Below are 12819 nucleotides of genomic sequence, written 5' to 3' on the forward strand. Positions count from 1 at the left end.
CTCTTCAGTGAAGAGAAATGGAGATGAATAGAGGAATAAGCTTTGATGTAAATGCACAGGGAAGGTGTTCAAGAAAGAATGGAAATCTAAAGATATGGCCCAATTAGTGGTAAATCTGATTAAACAGGGTCACAGTTAAAGAATCTGAGGTTTTTAAGAAGGGTTAGTGGTGACTGTCAGGGCAGTACCTAGAAAGATCAAAAAAGGAGAAAACTCCATTTTTTTCACAATTTGCCACAGAACAGTTTCTCTTTTTCGAATAGTGGAAACAGTCAAAATGTAGTTACATAAGGTGAAATCAGTTAAGACAGATTGTTGTTAGCCAGAACAAAGCATTTTTGTCAATGAAGAAAGTATTCCTTTTAAAAATTTTATTTGCGTAAATCATAATGGAGAAAAGTTTTGTTTCTGTTCAATAATCTAAATCTAGGCATAAAACTATTTTCTGATGGCTTTATCATTAACAATATTTAGTAAGAGTCCATGTGTGACCCTCTGTCAGACACTAAAGAATTAATCTTTCTACAAATATATGCTCTACAAGAGGGGTCCCCAACCCCTGGTCCACAGACCTCTACCAGTCCGTAGCCTATTAGGAACTGGGCTGTACAGCAGGAGGTGAGTGGTGGGACAGTGAGCATTACCACCTATGGCCATATCAGCAGCAGCATTAGATTCTCATAGGAGCATGAACCCTATTGTGAACTGCGTATTTGAGGGATTTAGGTTGTGTGTTCCTTATGAGAACCTAATGCCTGATGATCTGAGGTGGAACAGTTTCATCCCAAAACCATATTCATCCCCCTCCCCGGTCCATGTCCATGGAAAAATTGTCTTCCACGAAACTGGTCCCTGGTGCCGAAAAGATTGGGGACTGCTGCTCTATAACAAGCAAGTTCAAGAAATGACTATGATTGTTAACTTCAGCAGTGGTTTCTTTCAATTTTTAGGGTTTATAATCTAAAATTTGCCTCTCATGATAAACACAGTGGGCATTCCTAAAGTTATAGAGGCACAGAAAAAAGCACAGTGAACTGAGGCCAGAAATGTGACTCCTCACCACAGCTGTACCTCTCACCCCTGTGTGATCTCAGGATTGTTCCCTGACCTTTCAGTGCCAACCATGAGTGTGGCATTGGGCTAGAGATTCCCTGTGCCTATGGATTTCCGGGGAATTCTTCTTCTGTTTTTTTTTTTTTTTTTTTTTTTGAGACGGAGACTTTCTGTGGCCCAGGCTGGAGTACAGTGGTGTGATCTCTACCTCCTGGGTTCAAGTGATTCTCTTGCCTCAGCCTCCTGAGTAGCTGGGATTACAGGTCCCCGCCACCACACTCAGCTAATTTTTGTATTTTTGTTGGAGATGGGGTTTCACCATATTGGCCAGGCTGGTCTGGAACTCCCAACCTCAGGTGATCTGCCCACCTCGGTCTCCCAAAATGCTGGGATTACAGGTGTGAATCACTGCATCCAGCCAGGAATGCTCATTAACAGGCAAGTTCTGATTCAACAGGGTCCAAGAGTCTGCTTTTCTAACAAGCTCCCAGGTGAAGCTTAACTCAGCTGATCCAGTGCCCCAGACTTTGAGTAGCACAGGTTTTCTAAATGATGTCTGAATACCTTTTTGGCTCTAACATTCTGAACTTCATCCTAACCCTAACCTCGAAGAAAAAAAATTACCTTGTGACACATGAAACATCACAAGAACATTTATATTTTAAAAAATCTATTAGATGACTTATTTATTAATAGTAAGCATTTATTAGTTGATGGGGACTTTTAGTCATTTTAATTTGTCATCTTCCAGAAAAAGTTCCATAAAATACATTAGGATTGTTCACCTTATTTATTTATTGGTGGAAAATTAGGTGTAATGTTGTAGATTGGCTTTTTTTGCCCAGGCCTGCACTGGCAGTTGGGGGCTTATGATGACATATTTTGAGTTTCTCTCAAATCTTGATATTTTTCACTCCATGGGATGGAAATAGAGTTTAGGAGCTTGCATTATAATTAATTCCGTGTTGAATGAGACTGCTTGCAGTAAAATATCAGAGTACTCAATGCTCTGCTGAGCCTGGAGTAGTTAACAACTACACTTAATGAATGGATGAGCAACCTTGTACTATGAATAATCATGCAGCTGAGTTAAGTGTTGGTAACCAGACACGTTAGTATGTGAACCGGTGGCAAGACAATGCCTGTTAAAAAGGTCTGATACATCAAATATATATTCATTATATAAGAGTTTGGTAAATGGTTTCCTAATCTATACTACATATTAGGTAAACCTGTTTTTGATGGGTTTATTGCAATGCTGATTGGTACTCCACTATGTATCTTCTGAAAATGTATTCTTCCCTGAGGCAAGTAATACACTGTAATCTAGCAAATGTGCTGAAAGGATAAATTTGGATATTGATCAGTTTATTTTTACAGAGACTGTCTGCTTCTCACCGTCACAACTTGTAATTTCTTTTCTTTGAAGGAATATTTAAAAGAACAGCTGTTTTCTATGAATAGTTCAGAGGAAAAGCCATTACCCATTCGACCTTTAAAGGCGACCTTGAGGAGTATAGAAGATCAGCCTTCTGCCTTTAACCCTTTCCATGTGTATAAGGCGTTTAGTGAAAACATGCTAGATCAGGTATGTGGAAATTAAATGGTAAATTTAATTTAAATGTGTGGTTTCTTTACCCAAGTAAGAAAATTGCTTTGTGTTTGAATATTTACTCATAAGCTTTTTTTTGCTAGGAAGCAAAAGGCCTTGTTCTTACTTACATGGTCTGTACAAATTGACTTTTAAAAGTTATTTAACCTTTTTTCTATTTGTCAAACTGATTCATATGTTTGGTCTGTAAAACTTAACTTTTGGCTGATCAGTTTATCATGGGCAGAGGGAACATCTGTTAGGCTGTGTCTACAGAGGGCTGAAGAACCAGGCATTTTTTAACATTCCTTTCCTCCTTTGTCACCCCCATCCCCCAAAACACACACTTACAAAATACCTTGCAACCTTTATGAATGTATCAGACAAATTAGAAAATAGTTAAAATTAATTATAAATAGAGCACTGAGCTCCTACTTTAAGTAGTATGGGGTAAATTTGCTTTTTATAACCATAGACACATTCCCAAATTTAAAATGAATTTGTTAATGATCTTAAAGCCAGGCTATTTGGAATAAAGTCAATATGAGAAACACTACACATTTTTAAATGTCAGATGATGCCATTATCTAAGCTGCATGTTTCAGTAGTTATACTGAAAAGATCATCTTTCTGCCGAAGTATTTGAAATCTAAAGTTGCTTTTGCTTTGTTCATTCTTCTGGTGGCTTTTCCCAGAAACCTCTTGACAGACAATTTGAACTAACAGGGCAGAAGAGAAGGATTGCTTGACCTAGAGCTCTGATGAAAATAAGAATTAAAACAATGACCTAATTCAGCATGCAGATAATATTTTTACCATGACTGTTACAGCTCTAGTCTACACTCATCAATACTGTAGTAGAGTAAGACCTTCAAATGCTGACAACCCAGGGCAGAATTCTGCTGCTCTATGATAGGATTGTAGTGCTCAATTAATCAGCAGGTGACAGGGGATAGCTCTTGTTGGATTTTAAACGTCAGTCTGGACTCTTGTTTTCAAAACTATTTCATTCTAAGGAGCATAAGCATTTATAATACTTTAAATATAGTAAGTTTGAGTTTATTGGCTGCTTTTCTGTGTCGTGCATTAGATTGCTCCAAACCGTAAATAATCATTATAGCCGTTAAATTTTCCCTACTTCATTTAAATAAATGGCATATTTTATTGAGTTCTGAATTATGAGATTATTTTTCACAGTAATTTTTCTCCATAGTCTGTTGTGAAATTTCTATTAATGAGAAGAATCATTTATATAATTTACACTTACAGATCCTCATCATCTTCCCTTTAAAGCATTTTCTTAACCAAAAAGATAACACTAATATCATACTCTAATTAAGCTGTATCTTATAATTTGATTCTTAGCACTTCCAAGTTTGTTTTTTAATCAAACTTTTGGTTGCTGAAAAGAAAATCAAACTATAAATTGATATGATGTCTGAAAAAGTTCCCAATTATTTTTCTTTGCTTTTCAAACAGTCTCCTTCTCAGAGAAACTTGTTGGGCAAATGCCATTAACACTTGGAAGAATAACGACTCAAGAAATTGATTTATATTTTTATAAATAATGACTACATCCCCAAATGGATTTATAAATTAATTGCTATCTTATTGGAATAAAAACCTTCTTCTGTGGACATGATTGATGTTATCTGTCTAAGTCCTTGTTCTGGACCCCCCTCCTTCTTAGTTAGTCTGTCACAGCTGGAGCTTTAATTTACTGATCATATTAACACTGATTAATAACTAACAATAGTGTCTTCTCATTTATCAACAGTCAGGCACCACAAAATGGAAGTGGAATTGGGCAAAGTTGCTGCCAAATTATCTGGGACTGGATAAGATGACCTTCAGTGTGCTGCTCAAAAACAGGTAATAAAATTGGGGATCTTGGGGGTCTAGTTGAAGGACAAGGTTGTGTGTGTGTATGTGTGTGTGCATACACATACACAGATATTACTAGTGTACTTTTGGGAAAAGTGAAAACATTTTATCAGCAGGGGAATCTCTTTTATTTTCTTCCTTTCCAGCCTCCCATCTTTTAAAAATATGACTAATGATAGGAGTATACTCTCTAAATACCGTTCTCTATAGTGAAAATTTGTAAAAGGCGGTAACATTAATTTCAGAGATGAAATTAGTGGATTTTAGTCTGAATTTTAAATATTTTTGACTGTGTATACTTAATAGTTCACTATTGTAAAGACCAAAAGTTATTGACTTGAAAGTCATTATAATATTACACCTTGTTTACAACAACTTAATGAATGCATATAAAATGCCAAGCCAAATCAACTAATCAGGAAAACATGGGAGTAAAACTGTCATGATAGAATTTTTCACTTTTCAGCCAGTTATGTTGGCACCGTCTTAATATAGCCACAGTAGCATATTATTTTATACAAAGATACACACACACATACACACACACACAGACACCAGTATAATCCAATGAAATGATAATGTGATTTCAGCCTAGGAAACAACATGTAATTTATTTTGCACAAAAGTATGAACATTTTGTTTTGGATCAATTAACATGGTTTTTAAAAAATACTTAAAGTTTCAGTAAATACTATAAAGTGTAAACTTTAAAAATTTGGATTTTTAATCAAGTATAATACATTTTGAAATATGATATATTGTATGATATTCCTTTTATTGTGAGTCATCTGTGTGCTTATAGCTAAGTTTGAGACTTATCGTCTATATGATCTTTGTGACATAGAATGTATTTCCATGTCTTTTTGCAAAAATATTATCTTTTTTTTTTGAAAGAAAATAATGACAATAACCGAGTAGAACTGTCAAATCATTCTTGAGAAATCTGGATGAATATAAGAAAATATCCTAAGAGAGAGATTGCAGTATTTCCCAGAAGGAAGTTATAGAGGCAGCTTTACTGCCAATAAAAGCTATAGCTTAGATGTGAGGTCGCAATGGTATTTATAATATTTCACCACTGAATTAAGCTCACCCACCCATTATAGACAAAGTTCAACAACACAGAAGCTTACTGATCAAGGCCAGAGCCTTTCCCCAGCAAGCTTACCACCTGGCTGGCAGCAGTCCAGATGTACCCAATCCTTTTTTTGTTTGTTTTTTTTGTTGTTGTTGTTTGCTGAGATGGAGTCTCACTCTGTCGCCCAGGCTAGAGTGCAGTGGCCAGATCTCAGCTCACTGCAAGCTCCGCCTCCTGAGTTTACCCCATTCTCCTGCCTCAGCCTCCCAAGTAGCTGGGACTATAGGCGCCTGCCACCCGCCCAGCTAGTTTTTTTTTGTTTTTTTTTTTTTTGTATTTTTTAGTAGAGACAGATATACCCTATTCTTACACAAGTCCCCAGAGGTTCACCTGTACTGTCCCAGAGATATTTGGAGAGGTGAGAGGAGGGGTTGGTGGAGGGGAGGCCAGATCCTCTGTTGAATCTATAGTGACATGATGTTTATACAATATTAAATGTCTGTCTGGAAACAAACTAGGAAAGATAAGTAATTATTTTTCTATTTGGAAAGTTTTGAGTTTATGTAGATTAACTGTATTATATTTTACTAAATTTATTTTCAGTCATGAATTGCTGCTTCCAATCCACTAAATGGTCCTCTAGGGACAACGCATCCTTCAAAACTTACTGCGTTTGCTTTTTATAATATTCACCTCTAAGTGAATTTGTGTTTTACGCAGAATTGCATATTTTTGTTTTTGTCTAAGGACTTTGGATCACTAGCTATTAAAGTGTATTTTCTTGAGATCTGTGCAGGAGTGAGTGGGAGAAAAGAACTCGTACAAATTTAGTCAGAAATAACAGGTCAAAACAGTTCTGTTGGAAAAGGGTCATGAATTTTTAATAGAAACAGCTAGAATCTCATCTTAATAAGAACCTTAGACTTTTAAAGAATGGTATGAAAATCATTCTACTGCAAAGCTACCACACACGAGCTATGATGAACCTAACTGATCCACCTTAGAAGGATTAAAGACACCTGAGGGTTTTCAATCTTTTCTATCACTCTCCCATTTATTTTAAGAATATTATTTATGAGTTTTGTTTACTATTGAACCGGTAAGGAAATTGTTAGTTTCTCAATGACACCCTCTTGTCTCTCTTGTTTGAACTTATCTGAAAATGCTGATTTTTTTAAGAGTACATTTAATTGTTGACAACATGGTTATCTGAAAGATACATACTTGAAAATTAGACCATAGAACTTTGAGCTTTTAAAATGAGTTATATATGCTATCCAACACGTGCAAACTATGGTATTTGGGGTTAGGCGTAACCAAAGGAAAGAATTCAGAGCAGTTCAGCTGAATATGCTCAGTTTTTTCCTCCCAAATTCACCAATTAAATGAGTCACTTGTTCTCTTTTTGCTCCTTTCATTGGTAATATATTTGTATTAGTCTACTTCTATACTATGTTCTAGTGTATGTATGGGACTGTGAATGATGTCTGAGGACATAATATTACAAAGAAAAGTGAACTGAAATATACAAGTATGAAAAAATTTGAAGAGAAGGGAGAAGAATCCTTTCTATTCACCTTAAATTCATTTGTGCCTTGTCTTCAACATTCATATAATAAGCAGGCCATCTGTGGAATTAGTCTCCCCATATGCCTAGAGTGCACTAGACCTCCCTCACCCCCTAAATAAGATGGAGACTGGAAAGCAGGATTCCTGGGTTCTCAGGCACTTACCTTTGACTTTAGATTTCCTTATCTTTAAAATAAAATAATAATAATTGTAAAGCTGCTTCATGGAGATTGTTGACACAGTCAAAAGTGCTAAAGTATTTGGAAGTGTTTTTGAAAGCTGATAACACAATGCAGTCATCCCTCAGTATTCATTAAGGATTGGTCCCAAGACCCCCTCAGATACTAAATTCTGCAGATGCCAAGTCCCTGATATAAAATGCTGTCATATTTGCAAATAACCTATGCATATCTGCCCATGTACTTTAAATCATCTCTAGATTACTTTCAATACCTAATGCAATTCTCACATATCACTGCGTTTGTGTGGATTCAATGTAATACTCAGCATGCAACAAATTCAAGTTTTGCTTTTTGGAACCCAGTGGAACTTTTTCCCCAAATATTTTCTATCTGAGGTTGACTGAATTCATGGATGCAAACCCCACAGACACAGAGGCACCACTGTACATATTCAAAAAGGTAGTAACACAGCAGTGGTTTTGGTGTCTAGTCAGGTAAGGAAACTATAAAGTCCATTAAGGATTAGTAGGAAGTTGTTGTAAGATCGAACACTCAGAACACCCAGGTTATGTGGACTCCAGGCCTAAACCAATAGTGAGGATCAGAAAAAGTATCAGATCAGAAACCAGGCAACAGGCCCACAGGTCTGGAAGACAAACAGAAAATGAGCGAGAATGAAGGTCAAAAAGCCAAGTGAACCACTCAGGTAATAAAGACCCAGGAGATAAAGACTTCAGGGGCAGCTCAGACACATGAAAGAGGAGATCTGTAGGGCCACAACAATGTCTATATCTGAGTCAGTTCTGGCCTTTGTTCCACAGGCTGGTTCTGGGCTGACTCCAAAGGCAGAACAAATCTTGGAGCAGCTGCCTGAGTCCTTGGCAAAAATGTGTTCTTCACTCACTGTCTGGCCTCATCTCAAAACACCTCCTTCTGACTCATGATGCTCTAAATAGAATTCTTTCTTTAAGTTCTTTGGATTCTCTAAATGCTTTCCCGCTTCGGGGTCTTGGTACTTGCAGTTCCCTCAGCTCTTCACATGGCTGGTGCCATCTTGTCCATCTGAGACAAATGTTACCTCCTGAGGAGACTTTTCTATTTCAACCATCTAAAGGGACCCTCCAGGCTACCCTAGCATTCTACTCTACTGTGTTTTCTTGAGTTATTGTTAACTGAAATATTTGTTTCTGTTTATTTATTGTCTTTTAATTTTACCCTCTGTGGTAGAATGTAAACTCCGTAAGAATAGCACCTTGTTTGCCTTATCGTGGTGGTGTCTTCAGTACCTAGAACAGCCCTTGGGCACACAGCAGGCTCTAAGTAATGTGTGTTGAATTAATTAATAAACAAATGAAGAATAAGAATGCAGAGAAAAAGCTCCTGACAGGTGAGCACAGGGTAGGTATTCTTATGTGATGTTTGATTAATAGACATGTAGGTATTATAAGAATATTTGCTGGAAAATCTGAAGTAAAAAAGTATCTGTATGCATATTCATTCTCTTCATTTTCCAAATTTGGGTGAAAGTCAGGTTATTTAAGCTCTGTATGTTTAAAATGTCTGTTGTAATAGCCACAAAAAGAACAAGATATTGGCGGGGCACAGAGGCTCACACCTGTAATCCCAGCACTTTGGGAGGCTGAGGTGGGCGGATCACGAGGTCAGGAGATCAGGACCATCCTGGCTAATACGGTGAAACCCTGTCTTTGCTAAAAATACAAGAAATTAGCTGGGCGTGGTGACGGGCATCATAGTCCCAGCTACTCGGAAGGCTGAGGCAGGAGAATGGCGTGAGCCTGGGAGGCGGAGCTTGCAGTGAGCCAAGATCGCGCCACTGCACTCCAGCCTGGGCGACAGCGCAAGATTCCGTCTTAAAAAAATAACAATAATTAATAAAAGAATAAAATACCTAGGAATACAGCTAACCAGGAAGGTGGAACATCTCTACAACAAGAATTACAATACAAAGTACTGCTCAAAGAAATCAGAGATGAAAAAAAGCAAATGGAAATATTCCATGCTCATGGATAGGAATAATCAATATTGTTAAAATGGCCATACTGCCCAAAGTAATTTACACATTCAATACTATTCCTATCAAACTACCAATAACGTTCTTCACAGAATTAGTTATTTTAAAATTAATGTGGAACCAAAAAAGAGCCCGAATAGCAAAGGCAATCCTAAGCAAAAAGAACAAAGCTGGAAGTATCATGTTATCTGACTTCAAGTTATACTACAAGGTTACTGTAACCAAAACAGCATGATATGGTACAAAAACAGACCCATAGACCAATGGAACAGAATAGTGAGCCTAGAAATAATGCCACAGAGCTACAACCATCTAATCTTCAAAGTTCTCAAAAACAAACAATGGGTAAAGAATTCCCTATTCAATAAATGGTGCTAACAGGCAAGCCATATGTGAAAGATTGAAACTAGACTCCTTCCTTAGACCATATACAAAAATCAATTCAAGATTAATTAAAGACTTGAATGTAAAACCTAAAACTACAAAAATCCTGGAAAATAACCTAGGAAATACCATCCAGGACCTAGGCCTTGGCAAAGATTTCATGATGAAGATGCAAAAGCAATTGAAACAAAAACAAAAATGACAAATGGGATCTAATGAAACAAAAGAGCCTCTGCACAGCAAAAGAAACTATCATCAGAGTAAACAGACAACTTACAGAATGGGAGAAAATACTTGCAAACTATGCATCCGACAAAGGTCTAATATCCACCAGCTATAAGGAACTTAAACAAATCAACAAGCAAAAAGCAAACAACCCCGTTAAAAAGTGGGCAAAGGACAAAAACAGACACTTTTCAAAGACATACACATGATCAACAAACATATGAAAACAAGCTCAATATCACTAAATATTAGAGAAATGCAAATCAAAGCCACAATGAGATAGCATCTCACACCAGTCAGAATGACTATTAATAAAAAGTCAAAAAATAACGTGCTGGCAAGATTATGAAGAAAAGGGAATGCTTATACACTGCTGGTGGGCAAATAAATTAGTTCAGCCCTTGTGGAAAGCAGTGTAGCAATTTCTCAAAGAACTTAAAACAGAATTACCATTCAGTTCAGCAATCCCATTACTGGGTTTATACCCAAAGGAATAGAAATCATTCTACAATAAAGACATATGCATATGTATCTTCATTGAAGCACTATTCACAATAGTTAAAGACATGGAATCAACCTAAATGCCCATCAATGGTAGACAGTATAAAGAAAATGTGACATAAATACTCTACAGAATACTACATAGCCATAAAAAAGAATAAGATCATGTCATTTGCAGGGATGTGGATGGAGCTGGAGACCGTTATCCTAAGCAGACTAATGCAGGAACAGAAAACCAAATACTGCATGTTCTCACATATAAGTGGGAGCTAAACACTGAGAACACACAGACACAAAGACCGGATTAACAGACTCTGGGGCTTACTTGAGGGTAGGGAGTGGGGGCAGGGAGAAGATCAAAAAGCTACCTGTCAGGTGCTATGCTTATTACCTGGGTGATGAAATAATCTGCACACCAAACTCCTGTGACTCTCAATTTATCTATATGACAAACCTGCACATGTAACCCTGAACCTAAAATAAAAGTTAAATAAATAAATAAAATTCCCATTGTTATTATTGTTATGTAAATTTGGCTCAGATTAAAATAACAGAAAGCTGGTCTTTATTTTTAGTTAATTGATCCAATTCAAGTCATAACCTCGTCAGTAACAAACTCTGTTTTATACTCCATGACTTATACATCTTTTGACATTTGGGTGACAGAGTTTGTGTTTGTTAAATGATACGAAAAATGCAAGTTGGAAACTTTAAGGTGGAGTTAGCTGATAACAGTATCCAATGAAGCCTTTGTAAATTAATTATGAGTAATTATTTTGAGGCATTTGAAGAAGTGTATAGTAGCTGAGACCTCAGAAAACAGATCCTGAATATATACTAATAATATATGTGTTTCAATTTAGAAAGTTTGCTATTGTGAAAAATAAAGACTCCCTAGAGTTTCAGAAAATCAACATATATATCAGTTCTACACCTTTACTTTTGATGCTATCTAAGAATAAGTACAGTGATTGTACATTGATCTTTTGAAATAATAAAGGTTCTTTTCATAGTTTCTTACTATTAGTTTTTTGCTTTTGTTCTCACCCACTTTAAAATAAATCCAGACTAGAGAATGAGATGGTGATTGCATTTGCAGGAGAGTGGACCGAAAGGAGCACTCCCTTCCCTCATTCATGGCGAAGCTCCAGATTGCCATTTTAATATTGTTTTCTTTGTCACTGGAACAAATTTATGTTGCTTCTTTTCTCTTTACCTTATTTATTCCAAACTAATTCCCAAGAACTGTGGTGTTGAAAATAATCTGTGAATACAGTGCAGTGCTGTGCTATTTTAACCATCTAAATATACTGCATATGAGTTTGGCTTCGAGTTGAGCAAACACAATTAAATATGATGGCAGGAACAGCAGAAGGGGTGGTGGAGGCAGATTTCTGGCTGTCACTTTGGGGCCTGTCCAGGTGGACAATAACCATACATCTGAGAGGAAACAGAGATTAGAAAACATGTTTTAAAAGAGGCATTGATCTGTGGAGTTGATTGTTTGCTTTTAATGATAATAATTATTAAAGTACCTTTACCCTATATCAGATTACAATGTGTGCCCTGTGGTGTGTAGACAGCAGAAAATATTGTCTCTGGCCTCAAACTGCACACACTGCACTCTCAAATGACTGTTCTCAGGCAGTGCTACCATTAGCACAATGTTTATAGTTGCTCACAGCAGTAAATTCCTGGTGCAGCAGCACGCGGCCTGGTTATGGAGAAGTGGGTTTAAGAAAAAGGAGAAGTTGCCGGGCGCGGTGGCTCAAGCCTGTAATCCCAGCACTTTGGGAGGCCGAGACGGGCGGATCACAAGGTCAGGAGATTGAGACCATCCTGGCTAACACGGTGAAACCCCGTCTCTACTCAAAACTACAAAAAACTAGCCCGGCGAGGTGGCGGCGCCTGTAGTCCCAGCTACCCGGGAGGCTGAGGCAGGAGAATGGCGTGAACCCGGGAGGCGGAGCTTGCAGTGAGCTGAGATCCGGCCACAGCACTCCAGCCTGGGTGACAGAGCGAGACTCTGTCTCAAAAAAAAAAAGAAAAAAAGAAAAAGGAGAAGTTGATTTTATGAGTACACACCTCTTAGTCATTACATACGTACGCCAGGCCATTCAAATTTGGTGGGTTTTTTCATGCTCCCGTTCCCTAGAAAATTGTTTTCTTCCTTCCTCCACTAAAAGACCTCAGACTGAGTGACTCTCTTCCCATCTTCACTATATCTTCTCAAACAAGAGAAAGCTTTTCTCTTATCCTGAAATCTACAGCAGCATGGTTTTTTCTTTTTTTTTTTCTTTTTCTTTTTTTGCAGAGATTG

At 37.3% G+C, this 12819-nt stretch overlaps 1 protein-coding gene across 1 annotated transcript in view; it reads left to right on the forward strand.

The window, feature by feature from the left end:
* Positions 1-12819, forward strand: part of KIAA0825 (KIAA0825 ortholog) — a 438259-nt gene that overhangs the window by 170176 nt on the left and 255264 nt on the right. The window contains exons 18-19 of the mRNA XM_033179103.1: positions 2483-2641; positions 4422-4516. Coding sequence (XP_033034994.1) covers positions 2483-2641; positions 4422-4516 — 254 coding nt within the window. The remainder of the gene's footprint in view (positions 1-2482; positions 2642-4421; positions 4517-12819) is intronic.

The sequence above is a fragment of the Trachypithecus francoisi genome, unplaced genomic scaffold (assembly GCF_009764315.1).
Source record: "Trachypithecus francoisi isolate TF-2019V2 unplaced genomic scaffold, Tfra_2.0 Lachesis_group2, whole genome shotgun sequence".
NCBI lineage: Eukaryota > Metazoa > Chordata > Mammalia > Primates > Cercopithecidae > Trachypithecus > Trachypithecus francoisi.